Source organism: Schistocerca gregaria, chromosome 1 (assembly GCF_023897955.1).
Source record: "Schistocerca gregaria isolate iqSchGreg1 chromosome 1, iqSchGreg1.2, whole genome shotgun sequence".
NCBI classification, from domain to species: domain Eukaryota; kingdom Metazoa; phylum Arthropoda; class Insecta; order Orthoptera; family Acrididae; genus Schistocerca; species Schistocerca gregaria.
This window is the reverse complement of record NC_064920.1, coordinates 1057591178-1057611776: the sequence shown is the minus strand read 5'-3', so window position 1 is coordinate 1057611776 and position 20599 is coordinate 1057591178. Positions and strand designations below refer to the sequence as shown.

General features: G+C 41.0%; 1 protein-coding gene across 1 annotated transcript in view; it reads left to right on the top strand.

Moving 5' to 3' along the window:
• LOC126281097 (serine/threonine-protein phosphatase 6 regulatory ankyrin repeat subunit A-like) overlaps window positions 1–20599 on the top strand; it is a 333802-nt gene that overhangs the window by 234281 nt on the left and 78922 nt on the right. Inside the window, exon 11 of the mRNA XM_049979815.1 lies at window positions 5182–5277. Within this exon, the coding sequence (XP_049835772.1) occupies window positions 5182–5277 (96 nt within the window). The remainder of the gene's footprint in view (window positions 1–5181; window positions 5278–20599) is intronic.

Genomic DNA, 20599 nt, shown 5'->3' with positions numbered 1-20599 from the left:
TCTGATTTATTCCACCATACCGTAGACCCATGCATTATTGTTGGTCTTATTAAGATGTATATATCCAATACGTGCTCCTGGGACTTAGACCTCAGTTTTTGTGACAGGTCCTTTTAATGAACATGAGAGCATCTTTTCCTTAGAACTTATATTGTTTATGTGAGGTTACAAGTTAATTTCACATCAAGGATTACTCCTAGATACTTCATTATCCCCTTTATTGCTATAATTTCGTCAAAGAACTTGAGATGTTAGTACTTGTCCCGTCTATACTTCCTTGTGAATGATATTACACCAGTTTTGCACAATGTTCAAAGCACATTGTGACACTGTTCTAATGATACTTGCAAATTTGCAAAGTATTACTATGACTAAATCAAATGAATATTCTTGGTAAAAGCAACCTCTAGTACATAATGCTTTCATGAATTCATTCACCATCAGCTTGCACAGCAGCAGGAACAAAACCCCTGCTACGGTCAAGCTCCGGTGGTGTTGATCACCATTTTCTCATTCATCATGGTGTTTCCTGCATATCATCAGCTCAGTAGTGTCTTAATCCACCTGCATTTAGTGCCATGCTCTTCTGCAGCTCTAATCATGAATTTGAAAGTTGTATTGCCAAAATGGCACCTCAATATTCAGGAAGCTCAAACGGCAATTTGCTTAAAGTGTAGAGATTTTCTCACCTCATAAGAAGTTGGTGAAGTGCATTTGTCCAATTGATATGCTTTTTGGTTTTCATGCAAGGGAACCTCAGTGAACCCTCTTTCTCAAATGTACACATTAACAAGTTTTTCTAATGTCTTCAAAAGAAAGGAGTACAGGCTGATTAGTCTCATATCCTTAGTCTTTGTATGATCACTTCTCCCTGGCTCCAGAATAAGAGCAACCTTCACATTCTTCCAAGCATTAGTCCACCCCATTAGCTGAATGGTCTGCACGTTGGAATGCCACGCACGGGGGTTCTGGTTTGATTCCTGGCTGGGGTGGGAGATTTTCTACCCTCAGGGACTGGGTGTTGTGCTATCCTCATTATCATTTCATCCTCATTGTCAATGTGCAAGTTGCCCAATGTGGTGTTGCAGTCAATAAGACTTGCACTTTGGCGGCCGAACTTCCTTCGTGGCACCTCCCACCCATTGACGACATGTGATCATTTCCATTTTTTTTCCAAGCATTAGAAATAACTCCTACTGCTAGACTGACTCTAAACAGTATATAGGATTCTGATTAATACCTCTCCTGCTTGGTGCAATAGAGCCAGAAAAACTCCATCTCAGCCTGGTGACTTGAATAGCTGAAATATTGACACTGCCCACTGGATTTTCTTGGAGTTACTACATTCTCTAACAGATTCACAGTTCTCCTGATGGTTGTTTGTAAACCAGTACTTGAAGGGCACTGAATCTTGGTCTGTGTCATACATCAGCGTGCAATGAGGGAAGTAAATCTGGAGGAGCACATGCAGCATCTCATGTACGACCTTGTATACCCACCATCCTACTTACTTAGTGTGCCTGCAGGATTTGTTGGGATTCTTGTGAGGACTTTGTGATGTCTGTCCCTGATAGCTGTATCTTCCACCACCTCACAGAATATTCTCCAGAATGATAGTTTCACTTCCTTGATGGTAAGTTTGTGTTTGGCAAGTGCCTCCCAATATTTTACCCATTGTCCTTTCTTCTTCCAGAGTTGAATACTCTTTTTATCTGCTTCCTTTGCATTTTCAGATTATTGTGCCACCTAGATACATGCCGGAGGGAGCATTTTAAGTATGAAATCATGATGGCATAAGTCATCTCATCTTCCGTTTCCTCTAAATATATGAGATTTCTTATTGAAGTTTTGACTTAAGATGAACATGAGCTTACATGTTTCCTATGTGAGTTCCACTCTGTTGTTAAAGGGTCCCTATAGGCCAAAGTATGCTCAACACACATTTCAACCCCAAAACTACTAGATATGTTATCTGATGAGGATGGCCCCATCACCACATGACACTGTTTGACACAAATACCCATAAAGAAGGACCCAAAAGTTATGTGAGTTACTTCTTCCTTCTTCTGTTCCTGAAGATGGTTTCCCTGCCCTTATTCAAGATCTTTAAATAGTTCTCAATAGATATTCAAGTAACTGTTCACTTCTGCAGTTGGTTTTGCTGCTTCACAACCAATCAGCAGTTGTGTATCAGCTGCAAACAGCAGTCTACCAGACACTTCCTGGGAAGAGGGAGCATATGCTAACAAGGGAGATAAGCTGAGGCCGATACAATTTCGCGTGTGCTCCCTTCCTCATGCAGTTTCATCCTGATGGTCACTAAGTCCCAGGAACAGAAGTTCACCATTGGTGTGTATGAAATGCCATTCTTGACATAAATGTATTACTTTTTATAAAGCATAAATCAACTAACCTCCAGTTCCACCTAGGCCATTCCCCATTTTTATTAGTAGGAATCCTGAATCAGGGCCACAGCCACCTCCTCTCTGCACAGGAGGCAACTCAAGGCAGAATTTGTTCCCTTACTGTGTTGAGGGTTTATCTGCTACACTTTCGACCACCAGCTTGGTGACACTGTCACTTCTAATGGCCTTAATTACACTGACAGTAGTCTGTGAGAGCCCTAAATAAACTCTTAGGCTCTTCTCTTGCATTAAGGCAGAATTTTTTCCCTTACTGTGTTGAGGATTTATCTGCAACACTTTCGATCACCAGCTTGGTGACACTGTCACTTCTAATGGCCTTAATTACACAGGCAGAAGTCTGTGAGAGCTCTACTCTTGCACTGCCCTCAAATTTCCTCACTGATCTCCACTACAAAGATTTTGGCTGTTAGATGCAAATCTCCAGTCAATTACCATCCAGTTTTCTGTGACAACTTTCTGGTTCTACTACCCAAAATATCTTTGGAGGAACAGCCTTAAGAAATTTTGATAGGCAAACTGACATCTTCATGGTCTTGAAGAGTTCCATCGCTATCTTGACCAGCACGTTTGCCTCCTCCTGCAGAGATGTATTGGGCACCATATTCCTGGGCCAATTTTCTTACTCCCATCCCCTCGTAGATGAAGATTAGAGGCAGAGGTGTGCCACTAGGATGGTGGAGACGTTGTGTGTGAAATGTGGTGTTGGTGATGAATGATGGCATAAGCCTGATGCGCCATACGTAATTGAACCTCCAGTGGGTCAGCGACATGAGACAGGAGATGAAGCTGCAGATCTGATGGCATTTTGACCATCCACAACATCCGAAGATGCCGTCAGGCAATGCATGGTCATTGATTAGAGCATGTAGACACTGCCAAAGTTGTCAAGGGGTGCGGTCATCAAAATGCTCCTTGTTTATAATGTGATGGACAGCCTCCACCAGAGGGCGGGAAAGGTACTCGATGAGCAGTGTTTTGGCCATCGAATATTTGTGGGAGGTGGGAGGTGAAAGGAGCAAGTCACTGATAAGATCTGTATGTGCGTGGGGATGGCTCACCAGGCAGACAAAACAAGCGCTGTCGTCAGAAATGTGGATGTCCAGGAGGTGGTCCACTAAGCCAAACCAAGTTTTTTGGTTGTCTTTTTGCAATGTAAGTAGCTTAGGGAGCCTGCCCAATAACACACATTGAGTCTGCACCAGCAACTGGAGATTGGTGTGGATGGAGCAGGAGACCTCCGAGGCTGAAAGTACGGTAGAGGTGAACGGTGTGTCACCCAAGGTCTAGGTGGGGCAGTGGCTGCATGCAGCACATAATACGGAGGGAGCAGAGATGGCGGGGGGGCTTATGAGTTGGCAAGGTGTGTCCAGCTGGCAAACCTGATGAAGAGCGTGGCTTGGGTGCAACGGCCGGTGCTGTTGTAACAGCGGGCGAGCGGGCAGTCATGGTGGAGTCACGGGGCAGCAGATCCGGGAGCCTGCGTGGGCTGGACAGCCAGTGCCATTATGAAAGCTAGTGAAAGGTAGTCATAGTGGAACCATGGTGCAACGGTCATGGAAATTGGCGTGGTCAAGGCGACTGGCTTCCCCGAAACGGTGTGCGTGGTGGGTGCTGACACTATGTAAATGAGAATGTGCTACCCTGTGCATTGCAATGTTCGATTCACCATCCTGGAAATTTGCTGATGTGACAAGCCATCCCAAAGGTGACGATATGCATTAAGGATAGACCGCAATGTCTTTAACTGGAACATCCTCCATGTTGTAGTTAGGCAGCGGGCACTGGCCATGTTGTGGCTGTTGTTGTACTGCCACGCTAGGTGTTGGCCATGTTGAACTGGGTAAGGCTAGGTGGCTGCTGGCATGGTCCAGCGTATATAGCTGTTCACTTTTAACCAAGTTTGAAGGAGGTACACTTGTCCATTAATGGTCTCAATCGGCAGAGTTCATGGGGCCTGTTACACTTGCACTGAAAGTCACAGGTAGATGCGTTGTGGCATAAACAGTGCAGTCTGGCACATGATGTGAGTGAATGATGAAAACAAGCACAAGTAATGCTGGATGAAGCATCGATGGTATTGGGGTCACCACTATGGTTATTACGGGAGATTAGTTGAGAGATAACTGACTTCACTATGAAATATACACTTATTGGACACTTGCACATACGATGATCTATGGCTCCTACACATATTAGGAGCAGAAAGTTCATGCCGGACTCACTAGTCCAAAGAAAAGGGTTCCCAAAGTTAGGCTGCTCTGTGCCAGAGACATCACAAGCTTGATCAGCAGGGGTAGCAGTGGCTATGTGATAATGGCCATGCTAATGGGGCATCCAAATGGCAGCTGCATGAATGACGATGATGGCTGACAGCTAGTGGAACCAGCAACTTTTGCGAACTGCTGATCTTGAAGTGAGTTATCACATTAGTGCATATGACCCTACATTTGTGATATGTTTGATGATTTATTGTCATTTTCATTATTTTTTTGAGTGGACTACAAGATTCCTGTTTCTGAGAATTGAACAATTTGGTTAGAAAAAATTCACTCTGAAGTGCCTCCAATTTGCGGCAGGTCCTCTGGTGATATATCACAAGTCATGGATTATCCATTATAGAATATGTTACAGAGATTTTGATATAAGATATTATTTTTTAACAACAGTTTACAAAGTTGATACTAGTTACGCGAAGTTGATGTACATAATCAAAATGTTTCCATGTGGTTCAAATACCTGTGTGATTGTTTGACAGGTTATGAAACTCCTCATCAGTTTGGGAGCCAATGTAAATGCTGTAGATGTCTCTGGTAAGACTCCCATTGCCATGCCAGCCATACATTCACTTAAGGTTTGTTTATCTTGTTTCTACATATGTAGTCCATAATTATTTCAATATTTTTACCAAGTTAACTTTTGTTTTATTTTATTCATCCCTATCCCTCTTACCCAGTTCATTTAGACACAGCCTTTACCTGTAAATGTGCTCAATCACCTGTCCTTGCATTGTATTCCTGTAATGTTTGGTCTTGAATATGAGTCTGATAAGCATTCTGATTTATACAGTGTTAAAAAGATCTCAGCTTTGAATCCTACTTAACAGCATCAGAATTGGAAAACTAGTTGCAAGTGGCATGTATTTTGATTCTTGTGATACAGTGTTAATTTGCAGTGCTGCTTTCATGAAAACATAATATCTGGCTGTTTGTATGTTAAGTCCCTTGTAGGAGTATTAATTTTTGTCCAGTCTGAAAACTGGCAAATGTTCACTGCTAGGCAGCACTGTCTGAAATGATGAATTATGTTGACTTGTCACTAAGCTGTTACAAATTGCCACAACTTGCAGAGTAGACACTGAGTCAGAGACAGACACAATGAAAAGGCTACTAAACATTAAACATTCAGCCAAAATGCCTTCTTTGTAAATAGGAAGTACATGCACGCACGCATGCACACACACACACACACACACACACACACACACACACACACACACACACAAGGCCACTGTCTCAGGCTACTGTGGTCTGCATCTGATGTGAGCTGGAATCCATGGTGGATAGTGGGGGACAGGAAGATGTATGGAGCATGGAGAAGGCAGGCTGGCAGGGTAGAGGTGGGGGAAAAGGTTGTGCTGCTTGAGAGAATGAGAGCATGTAGGAAGATTGTGGGGAGAGGATGGAGCCATGTGGCTACTAGGTGCAGAGGTGCAGGTGCACACTCTGCTTGGTGAGGGGGTGGGGGAGGATCAAGGAAGGGACAGCGGAGAGGAAATAAGCAGACAAGGTGAGAAGACCAGGAGGTACACTGACAGAATGAAGGTATATATAGTGCTGGAGTGGGAACAACGAAGGGGACAGGTAGATAGAGGACTGAGACTAGAAAGGTTGACGATAGAGGTTTGTGGGAATGAAAGATATGCTAAAAGGAGAGTTTCCAACTGTGCAGTTCAGAAGAGGTGGTGATGCTAGAAAAGACCCAGGTGTTGCAGGCTGTGGAGCTGTTATTGAAGTCAAACACATCATATTGGCAACATTTTTAGTGGCTGGGTGATCCAGTTGTTACTGGGTCACAGTCTGGCAGTTGCCATTCATGTGGACAAGCATCCTGTTAGGTGTCATGCCCACATAGAATGGAGCACAATGGTTGCAGCTTAGTTTGTGTATCATATGGCTTCTTTCACATGTGGCATGGCCTTTGATGGATTGGAGATGTGAGAGACAGGGCTGGAGTAGGTGGTGATTGGAGGATGTGTGGGACAGATCTTGAAGTAGAGATGGAAAAGGATATTGCATAGATTTGGTACATGGCAGAATTCCACTGTGGGAGTGGTAGTGAGGATAGTGGTAGGGATATTTATCATTTCAAGGAATGACAAGAGGTAGCTGGAAACCTAACAGACAATACAATTCAGTTGCTCCAATCCTTGGTGGTTCTGAGTCACAAGAGAAGAGCTCCTTTGTGGCTGGTCAGTGTGTATGTAGGAGGCAGTAGGGGCCTGGAACAACAGAGTGTGGGAGATTTGTTTCTAAAAAAGGTCTTGAGAATAATTTTGGTCTGTGAAAACCTCAGTGGGATTCTTTGCATATTTGGAGAGGGACTGCTTGTCACTACAGATGCACTGACCACTTGTGGCTATGCTTTTTGGAAAAGACCATTCAAAGATAAGGGAAATTGGAGCTCGTACTGAGGCATTCAGACAGTTGTTTTTCCCTTGCATGATCTGCAAGTGGAACAGAGGGAAGAGGGGGGGGGGGGGGAGGGGGGAATATGACTTTGGCATGAATTGTGCTCTCCGCCACACACCACTTGGTGGCTAGTGGAGTATATTTGTAGATGAAGATGTAGACTTCTTGGTTTTGAATGGGTGTCAGATGTTGGTGGAGGTATTGTTGGTGGTGTTGGTAGTTTTGATGTAAACGATTGTATAATGCAGCTACTGTTGAGATGGAGGTCAACATCGAGGAAGTTGGCTTGTTGGTTTGAGGAAGACCAAGTGAAGAAACTGGAAAAGAAGATGTTGCAGTTCTGGAAGAATTTGAATAGGATTCTCTCACCCTCAGTACAGATCACAAAGATGCCATCAGTGAATCTGAACCAGGTGAGTGGTTTATGATTCTGGATGGTTAGAAAGGATTCCACTAGATGGCCCATGAACAGGTTTGGATAGGATGATGCCATGCAGGTGGCCATTGCTGTACCATGGATCTGTTTGTAGATGATGCCTTCACAGGACAGGTAATTGAGGGTAAGTTTATAGTTGATTAAGGTGACCAGGAAAGATCTTGTAGGTTTGTTGACAGTTGGGCACTGTGAAAGGTAGTGTTTAATAGCAGCAATGCCATCATCATAGCATAGAGGTAAGGTGGCATCAACAGTGGTGAGTAGAGTGTGGTGTGGTACAGGAACAGGAACTGTGGAGAGTCAACAGAGGTAGATAGGGAGGTAGATGCCAGGTAATAAGCTGAAGGTTTTGGTTCATGAGAGCAGAGTTTCTCTCAGTGAGGGTACAGTAACCAACCCTGGTGGGGTGTCCTGGGTGATTGGGATTATGGACTTTAAGAAGCATATAGGAGGTAGGAACATGGGAGTGGTAGGGTTGAGCAGAGAAGGAGACAGACGGGGGAGGGTTTGGAATGGGCCCAACAATTTGAGGTGGGTCTGGAGATCCTTCTGGATTTATGGAATATGATCACAATGACAGGGCATGTAGATGGATGTATCTGACAGCTGACCGAGACCCTCTGCAAAATAATTCCTGCAGTTCATAACAAGAGTGACGGAAACCTTGTTGGCAAGTAGGATTATAAGGTCAGGATTAGTTTTTAGATAAGCAGTTGTGCCTCTTTCTGCAGATGTAAGGTTTGTTTCCGTGTTGAGGGATTTTGGGGATGACAATGAGGCAAACCTTGTGGTTAGGAATTTCTGGAAAGTTAACAGGGGGTGATCTGTGGGCAGTTGGGGGTGAATCACGGTAGGATGGAGGAGTGAACTGAGTCATATAGGGTTCAATGTTGGTTTTGGATTGAGTCTGATTGATAGGGTTTGTGGTGAAAAAGTGTTTCCACTGTATGTACTGGAAGATGGAGAGAAGTGGTTTAGCAAGTGTAGTGTGGTTAGATTTAGGAGTGGGCAAAAGGTAAGGCCTATGGAAAGGTCTGATACTTCCGTTGGCGGAAGCTTTAGGAAGACAGGTTCATGACTGTGTTTTGGTTCTGTTTGGGTCCTAGATTCTATGTGGTGGTTAGAGAGAGTTTCAGAGTTGAGATAACTGTATTAAGTGTGCAAGGCATGGTTTGACGGCTGTGGGAGGGTGTGGGAAGAGGCTTGGAGGCTCTTGTATAGGTGGTCTTGGAGGCTCTTGTATAGGTGGTGAATAGCAGTTGTCTGAGGTGGCAGTAGGAGATGAACACGATGTAAAGATTTTTGAGGTGGCATTGTGCATGCTGCTAAGTTTCAATCTGGAAGTTAAAACTGGGGTGCTGGAATTTTGGATTTCACAGCAGCAGAATTTTACAGATGGAGAGGAGCTACTGGGAAGGGGTTTAGGCCTGATTTATATGGTTTTGTAGGACTGAATTGGTGAGAGCTATGTTCTGATGGAATTTGAACATATAGAGGTCATTGTGGAAGCAGTAGTTGCAACTGGAGCTTCATATTATGATGGTTAGGCCATCTGCGGGGGATTCCATGAGGTAGGCACTAATGCAGGAACAGTGTGTGGGACTCGGTTCTGGCTAAGGACCAACACCTTCCACCTGTCACCCATTAAAGCCCCTATATGAAAGTCATCAACAATTTCCTCCACTAGCTATCCGCAGTTACTGTTCCTTATCACCTGGTATCCTTCTTGTCATGGTTGATGCCACCCATCACACTACCATCCCCAGTGGGCTTGCTGCTATTGAACAGTAACTTTTCCAAAGCTCAACTGGGTACAAGCCGATATCTTCCTTCCTTCTCATCGTGTCCAATTATATCCTCACCCACAATTCATTCTTCTTTGAAGGCATCACCAACAAACAAACAATGCTACAGCAATTGGCACCTTTGTGGCACATTATATGCCAATCTGTTCATGGACCATCTAGAGGAATCCTTCCTAACCACCCAGAATCCCAAACCCCTCACTTGATTCAGATTCATTGATGATGTCTTCATGATCTGGATTGAGGATGAACACCTTCTTTCCCATTCAGTTCACCTGGTCCTCCTCTGCACGATAAGCCACCTTCCTCAATGTTGACCTCAATATTGATGATGGATACATAAGTACCACCATCCACGTCAAATGTATCTACCACTAACAATAGCTCCACTTTAATAGCTGCCATCCATTGTGCTTTGTTTATCCAGTGCCCTACCACCTCCTACATACCCACTGTCCAGCCACAAAACAGCAGTTCTTACATGACTCAGTACCACCCAGGACTGAAGCTACTGAATCACATTGTCCGCTAGGGTTTTGAATACCTATAGTCATGCCCTGAAATGAGAAATATCCTAACAACTATCCTTCCCACCCCTCCCACAGTGGTATTCCGCCAACCACTGAACTGCACAATATCCTTGTCCATCCCTACTCCAAGACATATCCCATACATCCCCTGACTGCCTATTCCATCAAAGGCTGGGTTACCCATGAATGCAACCACGTGATCTACAAACTAAGCAACAGCAGCTGTGCTGCTTTCTATGTGGGCATGACACCTAACAAGCTGTCTCCCCGCAAGAATGGCCATTGGCAGACTGTGGCCCAGAGACAGCTGGACCACCCAGTTGCTGAACATGGGGCACAAGAGGGTGTCTTCACTTCAGTGACTGATTCACAGCATACAACACCTGGATCCTTCCTGCCAATACCACCCTTTCCAAATTGGGCTTGTGGGAACTCTCCCTTCAGCATACCCTTCATTCTTGCAACCCCCCCCCCCCCCCCCTAAATCTTTGCAAGTCCCAATCCTCCACCTATCCATATCTTGCCCGGCTCCAGCTCCTGCAATATACTTGCCTTCATTCTGCACCCAAGTGCACCTACTAGTCTGTTCCCCTTCTCTACCTTTCTCCTCTCATCTCTCCCCTTCCCCAACCTCCAACACAGCCTTGCGACTCTGCACCTAACAGCCCTATCCTATCCTCTCCTCCTCTCCACCCCGCAAGCCTCCAGCTTACCTCCACCACCTATCCCGTATTGCTGCTTAGATGTAGTTTCAGTCCACAGTCGGCCACAACACCCAGATACTATGCCTGTGTGTGTAAGAGTTGTGCTTGTGTGTGTTCTTACTATTTCTGAAAAAGACCTTTTGATTTAAAGGTTATAAATGTTTAGTATAGCTGCCATCATGGAAATAGGCACCTCAAGGTCATCTCACGACTTTACAGCATCATCAGTTAGTGATAATTTCATATGCTAGTAAAAATTCTGAAATAAAGATACATCTTTATTTTTAGTCCAGAATATGATAGAGAACTTTTCAAAAGAAAATTCTTGCCAGCTGCTACGAAGAAAAATAAAAACTAATGTTACAAGAAATTTTGAAGAAAGTAATTCTTGACCTCAACATGTTGAAAATGCAAAACCGCTAACATACTTAGACGGAAAAAAATTATGAACATGCTAAAAGTTTATAGACATGTATAATACATGTTTTGTCATGAAACCACAGAAGTATCCCAAGATAAAAAATTAAATACTGTAAAGAAATGAAACTGTTGTGTCTGTATTACAAAAAATGGTGTTGCTGATGAATTTATGTCATCTTGGACCTTTAGAAACTAATACTGAAAAAATTGTTAAGAAAACTATAAAATTTATTTTGCTAACACCTACAGCATCATTATTGTATTGTGTGACCCACGAATACATTTTATTTATGAGAAATTCCACGAGCGACAGTGTGGAAGTACTTATGTGCCACTGCCAGTATTTTTGTTTCGATGGCTCATGTCAATACGACTGGTAATATTCCCTACATCCTGAAAATATTTTATTTGCATCTCTTACTGACATTTTGTCACTTCACCATCACCTAAAATGTCAATATATGGTATATAAAAGGAACTGTAGGTACTTGCAGGCCATTATTTCCATTGAAGTCCACCAAAATACATTTGTCCATATGGTTTTGTGTAATCCAGGTTTTATCAAAGTTTATGACAATAAATGCTTTGTACACAAAACTTTATTCTTCCTGTTACAATGTCTCTGTATTCCATTAAAAATTTTCATTTATCATGTTGTTTTTGTTGTGGTCTTCAGTCCTGAGACTGGTTTCATGCAGCTCTCCATGCTACTCTATCCTGCGCAAGCTTCTTCATCTCCCAGTACCTACTGCAGCTTACATCCTTTTGAATCTGCTTTGTGTATTCATCTCTTGGTCTCCCTCTACGATTTTTACCCTCCACGCTAACTCCAATACTAAATTGGTAATCCCTTGATGCCTCAGAACATGTCCTACCAACCGATCCCTTCTTCTGGTCAAGTTGTGCCACAAACTTCTCTTCTCCCCAATCCTATTCAATACTTCCTCATTAGTTATGTGATCTACGCATCTAATCTTCAGCTTTCTTCTATAGCACCACATTTAGAAAGCTTCTATTCTCTTCTTGTCCAAACTATTTATCGTCCATATTTCACTTCCATCCATGGCTACACTCTATACAAATACTTTCAGAAATGACTTCCTGACACTTAAATCTATACTCGATGTTAACAAATTTCTCTTCTTCAGAATCGCTTTCCTCGCCATTGCCAGTCTACATTTTATATCCTCTCTACTTCGACCATCATCAGTTATTTTGCTCCCCAAATAGCGAAACTCCATTACTACTTTAAGTGTCTCATTTCCTAATCTAATCCCTCGGCATCACCCAACTTAATTTGACTACATTCCATTATCCTTGTTTTGCTTTTGTTGATGTTCATATTATATCCTCCTTTCAAAACTCTGTCCATTCCGTTCAACTCCTCTTCCAAGTCCTTTGCTGTCTCTGACAGAATTACAATGTCATCGGCGAACCTCAAAGTTTTTATTTCTTCTCCATGGATTTTAATACCTACTCCAAATTTTTCTTTTGTTTCCTTTACTCCTTGCTCAATATACAGATTGAATAACATCAGGGACAGGTATAACCGTGTCTCAATCTCTTCCCAACCGCTGCTTCTCTTTCATGCCCCTCAACTCTTATAACTGCCATTTGTTTTCTACACAAATTGTAAATAGTCTTTTGCTCCCTGTATTTTACCCCTGCCACCTTTAGCATTTGAAAGAGAGTATTCCAGTCAACATTGTCAAAAGCTTTCTCTAAGTCTACAAATGCTAGAAATGTAAGTTTGCCTTTCCTTATTCTTCCTTCTAAGGTAAGTCGTAAGGTCGGTATTGCCTCACATGTTCCAGTATTTCTATGAAATCCAAACTGACCTTCCCCGAGGTCGGCTTCTACTAGTTTTTCCATTCGTCTGTAAAGAATTCGTGTTAGTATTTTGCAGCTGTGGCTTATTAACTGATTGTTCGGTAATTTTCACATCTGTCAACACCTGCTTTCTTTGGGATTGGAATTATTATATTCTTCTTGAAGTCTGATGGTATTTCGCCCATTTCATACATCTTGCTCACCAGATGGTAGAGTTTTGTCAGGACTGGCTCTCCCAAGGCCGTCAGTAGTTCCAATGGAATGTTGTCTACTCCGGGGGCCTTGTTTCGACTCAGGTCTTTCAGTGCTCTGTCAAACTCTTCACGCAGTATCGTATCTCCCATTTCATCTTCATCTACATCCTCATTTATCATTACCCTTCCTAAACCCAAAATCAAATAAGAAGGGGGAGATAAGCAAGACAGATCTTTGAGCAAGATTAGTTAATTTTTTCATGGTGATCTCCCTGTATTTTTCTAGCCATCAGATACTCTCTTCCACTATAGTATTGAAGTATGGTTATATACACTAATTACTTGTCAAAACCATCAATTTCCATAGATTTCCATTTTCATTTATATGGAGAATCAAAATATGTGCTCGCATCTACAGATTCTGCTGATGTTACTGCACTGTTAATGTTTAATACAGTCAATTCAGAACTAACAAGGTTTTGTTGTTTTTCTTGTCATTTTATGAATTTGTGTTGAATTTAAATTATTTGTGGCTTCTTGGCTGCCAGCTAGATCAGTAAAATGTCAGTACATTTGATGTAACACCTTAATTGTTTTTAAATGTCTTTTCACCCTTTACACACACCAAATGGAGTATCACAACCCTTGCCCCTGCATTTTGCTCACTGCCAATCACATGTCAATGCACTATTCCACAGAACACTGAGAGTACGCAAGAACACACAATATCACACAGAAACACTAAAAATTCAGCTGGAGGTGTTCTGTTAACAGTGAATATGTGGCAACAAAGCTGTGGGGTGGGCAATTCACTATGGATTGCAGGGAGCAGGTGTGATGACCTTGAGGTGTCTAATTTTGTGATGGTCACTCTGGCACTTACAGTGTGCTTGTCTGCGATTCGATGACTCCTCTATGTGATGATTAGCAATCTAGCCTTTTCATAATATGTTGTTGTTCCATCCTGGACTGACCATTGTTTGAAAAACCCATATCACTCAGATTAGATTAGATAGATTAGATTAGATTAGTTTTTTGTTCCATAGATCCATGTTGAGGAGATCCTCGTGGATGTGGAACATGTCACCTTTTTTTATTTTTTTTTAAGCTAAAATAACAATACTAATAGTATAAATATATAAAACACATCATTTGTTTCTATTAAAAAATTCGTCAATGGGGTAGAAGGAGTTGGCCACTAATAAGTCTTTCAGGCTCCTTTTAAACTGATCTCTATTTGTAACTAAATTTGTTATGTTTGCTGGTAAATTATTGAAGATGAGTGTTCCTGAGTAGTGGACCCCTTTTTGAACTAAAGTAAGTGCTTTTAAGTCCTTGTGCAGATCATTTTTGATCCGGGTATTGTATGTATGAACTGAGCTGTTTGTTGGAAAAAGAGATATATTATTTAGGACAAATTTCATTAAGGAGTAAATATACTGCGAGGCAGTAGTTAGTATACCCAGTTCTTTGAAGAGGTTTCTACAAGACGTCCATGAGTCCATTACACGCTTTTGGACTCTGAAAACTTTTGTTTGACTTGAATAGTTACCCCAACATATTATACCATATGACATTATGGAATGAAAGTAGGCAAAGTATGCTAGCTTTTTCACTTTTATGTCGCCTATGTCTGCTAACACTCGAACTGCAAATACAGATTTGTTAAGGCGTTTCTGCAGTTCTGTGGTGTGCTTCTCCCAACTGAATTTATTATCAAGTTGTAATCCCAGGAATTTAAGACTGTCAACCTCTTCTATCTGCTCTTCTTCATACTTTATGCATATGCTGGGTAGAAACCTCTTACAGGTTCTGAATTGCATATAGCGAGTCTTTCCGAAGTTTAATGTCAGTGGGTTGGCTTTAAACCAGATTAGATTAGATTAATACTTGTTCCATAGATCATGAATACGACACTTCGTAATGATGTGGAACGTCTCAGGTTAATAAAAGATGTCTGTACAAGAAATTCCATTACACAAAATATTGCATGACACTAATGATTAAGTTTTTTTTATTTTATTATTTTTTTTATTTAGTTTATATCTAAAAATTCAGCCAGTGAGTAGAAGGAGTTGTCATCTAAAAATTCTTTTAATTTATTTTTAAATGTTAGTTGGCTATCTGTCAGGCTTTTGATGCTGTTTGGTAGGTGCCCAAAGACTTTTGTGGCAGCATAATTTACCCCTTTCTGTGCCAAAGTCAGATTTAACCCTGCATAGTGAAGACCATCCTTTCTCCTGGTGTTATAGGTATGCACACTGCTATTACTTTTGAATTGGGTTGGATTATTATCAACAAATTTCATAAGGGAATATGTATACTGTAAGGTTACTGTGAGGATCCCTAGATCCTTAAATAGATGTCTGCAGGATGACCGTGGGTGGGCTCCAGCAATTATTCTGATTACACGTTTTTGTGCAATGAGTACTTTTCTACTCAACAATGAATTACCCCAGAATATGATGCCATACGAAAGCAGTGAATGAAAGTAGGCATAGTAAGCTAATTTACTGAGATTCTTATCACCAAAATTTGCAATAACCCTAATAGCATACGTAGCTGAACTCAGACGTTTCAGCAGACCATCAATGTGTTGCTTCCAGTTTAACCTCTCATCAATGGACACACCTAAAAATTTTGAAAATTCTATCTTAGCTACAGACTTCTGTTCAAATTCTATATTTATTACTGGAGTTGTGCCATTTACTGTACGGAACTGTATATACTGTGTTTTATCAAAATTTAAAGAGAGTCCGTTTGCTGAGAACCACTTAATAATTTTGTGAAAAACATCATTTACAATTACATCACTTAGTTCTTGGTTTTTGGATGTTATTACTATACTTGTATCATCAGCAAAAAGAACTAACTTTGCATCTTCATCAATGTGGAATGGTAAGTCATTAATGTATATCAAGAACAGTAAAGGACCTAAGACCGAACCCTGTGGGACCCTGTGCTTGATAGCACCCCAGTTTGAGGATCAGCTGTTGTTTTAACATTACACGAACCACTTATTTCAACTTTCTGCATTCTTCCAGTATGAATTAAACCATTTGTGCACTGCCCCACTCAAACCATAATGATTTAGCTTATCTAAAAGAATTCCATGATTTACACAATCAAAGGCCTTTGAGAGATCACAAAAAATACCAATGGGTGATGTCCGGTTATTCAGAGCATTTAATATTTGATCAGTGAAAGCATATATATAGCATTTTCTGTTGAAAAGCCTTTCTGAAAACCAAACTGACATTTTGTTAGTACTTTATTTTTACAAATATGGGAGGCTACTCTTGAATACATTACTTTCTAAAAAATTTTTGATAGAGCTGTCAGAAGAGAGATTGGGCGGTAGTTGTTGACATCCGACGTATCCCCCTTTTTATGCAATGGTTTTACAATGGCATATTTCAGTCTATCAGGGAAAACACCCTGCTCCAAAGAGCTATTACATACGTGGCTGAGAATCCTACTTATCTGTGGGGAACAAGCTTTCAGTACTTTGCTGGAAATGCCATCAATTCCGTAAGAGCTTTTACTTTTCAGTGAATTTATTATTTTACTGATTTCAGAGGGAGAGGTTGGTGGAATTACAGTTGTTTCAAACTGCGCAGGTATGGCCTCTTCTATTAATAGCCTTGCCTCTTCTAGTGAAGATCTAGATCCTATTTTCTCCACAACATTTAAAAAATGATTATTCAAAATATTTTCAATTTCTGATTGTTTCTTAGTGCACTTGTCATTCAGTTTTATTGCACTAAAGTCTTCCTGTGCTCTTGGTTGCCCTGTTTCCCTTTCAATAATATTCCAAATTGCTTTAATTTTATTATCAGAGTTACTGATCTCAGACATGATACACTTGCTTCTGGACTTTTTAATAACTTTTCTTAGTACCGCACAATAGTTTTTATAATATTGAACAATTTCGGGGTCAGTATTCCCTCTTGCTGTTAGATACAGTTCTCTTTTACGGTTGCAAGATGTTCTTATTCCTTTAGTTAGCCAAGGTTTTTTATATGTTTTCTTGGAATTATGTTTAACTATTTTCTTGGGAAAACAATTTTCAAATACCCTTAAAAATGTATTGTGAAATAAGTTATATTTCAAGTTTGCATTGGGTTCCTTATACACTTCATCCCAGTCTAGCTGCTGTAGGCTTTCCCGAAAGTTTGCAATATTTATATTGTTAATTGAACGCACTGCTTTGAAAGTCTGATTTATTATACTGCATGGAGCTATGTCATGTACTGTAACAAGCTGTGCACTATGATCTGAAAGACCATTCTCAACAGGATAAGCATTTATGTCCTTAAACTTATCTTGGTCTATAAAAAAGTTATCTATCAATGTACTGCTGTTCTTTGTTATCCGAGTAGAAAAATCAATGACGGAGCTCAAATTGAAAGAACTGAGTAATACTAAAAGGTCATTCTTCCTATTACACTCTTTCAGGGAATCAACATTGAAATCCCCACAAATGATAATTTGCTTCCCCCTGTCTGACAGATAGCACAACAAAGCATCCAAGTTTTCTAGAAATAGCTGGAAATTCCCTGAGGGGGACCTATACACTGTTACAATTATGAAAGTGCCATCATTTAGTTTAAGTTCAGTGGCACATGCTTCCATATGTTGCTCTACACAAAATTTTTTAGTTTCTAAATTTTTTGCACTGTGGAAGCTTTTGACATATATGGCAATTCCTCCTCTCATCATATTATCTCTACTTACATGTGCAGCTAATTTGTACCCATTGATGCTAACCTTTTGCATATCAGTGACAATGTGATGCTCAGACAGGCATAGTATATCTATTACATTCTTGGTTTCTATATCTTCTAAACAAAGCAGAAGCTCATAAATTTTATTCTTCAATCCCCCAATATTTTGATGAAATATACTAACATTATTTTTCACTTTACTTTTGTGAGTATCTTGAACTTTTTTAACATCTTTAGTACTTGCTTGGCTGAGTTTCCCACTGGACACTGATCTTACACTAAAAAAGAGTTTCCACCATGAGATGTAGTTCCTCCCCCCTTTAAATTTCCTGCTATCAGCCCAGCCAGTTTACCCTTCCCTTTCCTGTTGAGGTGTAGGCCATGTCTAGTGTAGTCCCACCTACAGAGTGAATCAACAGGAACCACACCAATGTGTGACCCTGCACCAGATCCAAGTAGCCGTTCCAACTCCAAATTAACTCTCCTGACAGAAGAGGTCAAATGAGGTCGGTCGTGGCGCTCCAGAACCGACACAAACCCAACACTGGTATGATTCGATGCCGATGCAATCTTTGCCAGGTCACACTTTATGCTGTACCCCGGATCTCTGTCAATACTGTTGCCCGGCCCACCCACAATAACCACGGTGTCCTCCTTAGTAAAACCTTTACATAGTGAACCTAAATCCTCTGTAACCTGCCCAAGTTCAGCACTAGGTTTGAAAAAACTTCTGACCTGGTAATCCAACCCTAATTCATCCTGCAGAAGTTGGCCCACACCCCTAGCATGCGAACTACCTACCAACAAGACTTTCTTTTTCTTTGCAGACTTCCCTACATTCTTAATCAATTTGCTGCTGAAAGCTTGTTGAGCCCTGTCTACATCTACTTCTGTGAGAGGCTCATCAGTTTCTGACTGAGGCAACAGGTCAAACCTATTTTGTACATTTATTAATATCCATGAAAATATCATTAGCAGATCTTTCTAGAACTACACTCGACATACTATTTATTGCAATACTTGTGTCATCTGCAAACAAAACAAACTCTGCTTCTGGCAGTGTAACTGATGAGAGATCATTAATGTACACAAGAAAATGCAATGGCCCTAAGATGGATCCTTGTGGGACATCACATGTAATTTCTTCCTATTCTGATGATGACTGATGACTTAATTCACTAGTCCCTTGCACTGACACCCTTTGTTTCCTGTTAGCGAGGTATGACTTGAACCACTGCCCGTGACACCATAGAATTCTAATTTATTTAAAAGGATGTTGTGGTTTACACAATCAAATGCCTTTGACAAATCACAGAAAATACCTGCTGCTTGTAACTTGTTATTTAATGAATTAAGTACATTTTCACTGTACGTGTAAATGTTGTTGTTGTTGTTGTTGTGGTGTTCAGTCCTGAGACTGGTTTGATGCAGCTCTCCATGCTACTCTATCCTGTGAAAGCTTCTTCATCTCCCAGTACTTACTGCAACATACATCCTTCTGAATCTGCTTTGTGTATTCATCTCTTGGTCTCCCTGTACGATTTTTACCCTCCACACTGCCCTCCAATACTAAATTGGTGATCCCTTGATGCCTCAGAACATGTCCTACCAACCGATCCCTTCTTCTGGTCAAGGTGTGCCACAAACTCCTCTTCTCCCCAATTCTATTCAATACCTCCTCATTAGTTATGTCATCTACCCATCTAATCTTCTGCATTCTTCTGTAGCGCCACATTTCGAAAGCTTCTATTCTCTTCTTACCCAAACCACTTATCGTCCATGTTTCACTTCCATACATGGCTACACTCCATACAAATACTTTCAGAAACGACTTCCTGACACTCAAATCTATACTCAATGTTTTCTCTTCTGCAGAAATGTTTCCCTTGCCATTGCCAGACTACATTTTATATCCTCTCTACTTCGACCATCATCAGTTATTTGCTCCCCAAATAGCAAAACTCCTTTACTACTTTAAGTGTCTCATTTCCTAATCTAATTCCCTCAGCATCACCCGACTTAATTCGACTACATTCCATTATCCTCGTTTTGCTTTTGTTGATGTTCATCTTATATATTCCTCTCAAGACACTGTCCATTCCATTCAACTGCTCTTCCAAGTCCTTTGCTGTCTCTGACAGAATTATAATTTCATCGGTGAACCTCGAAGTTTTTATTTCTTCTCCATGGATTTTAATACCTACTCCGAATTTTTCTTTCGTTTCCTTTATTGCTTGCTCAATATACGGATGGAATAACATCGGTGAGAGGCTACAACCCTGTCTCACTCCCTTCCCAACCACTGCTTCCCCTTCATGCCCTTTGACTCTTATAACTGCTATGTGGTTTCTGTACAAATTGTAAACAGCCTTTCGCTCCCTGTATTTTACCCCTGCCACCTTTAGAATTTGAAAGAGAGTATTCCAATCAACATTGTCAAAAGCTTTCTCTAAGTCTACAATTGCTAGAAATGTAGGTTTGCCTTTCCTTAACATTTCTTCTAAGATAAGTCGTAAGGTCAGTATTGCCTCACGAGTATTTCTATGGAATCCAAACTGATCTTCCCCAAGGTCGGCTTCTACTAGTTTTTCCATTCGTCTGTAAAGAATTCGTGTCAGTATTTTGCAGCTGTGGCTTATTAAACTGATTGTTCGGTAATTTTCACATCTGTCAACACCTGCTTTCTTTGGGATTGGAATTATTATATTCTTCTGGAAGTCTGATGGTATTTCGCCCATTTCATACATCTTGCTCACCAGATGGTAGAGTTTTGTCAGGACTGGCTCTCCCAAGGCCGTCAGTAGTCCTAATGGAATGTTGTCTACTTTGGGGGCCTTGT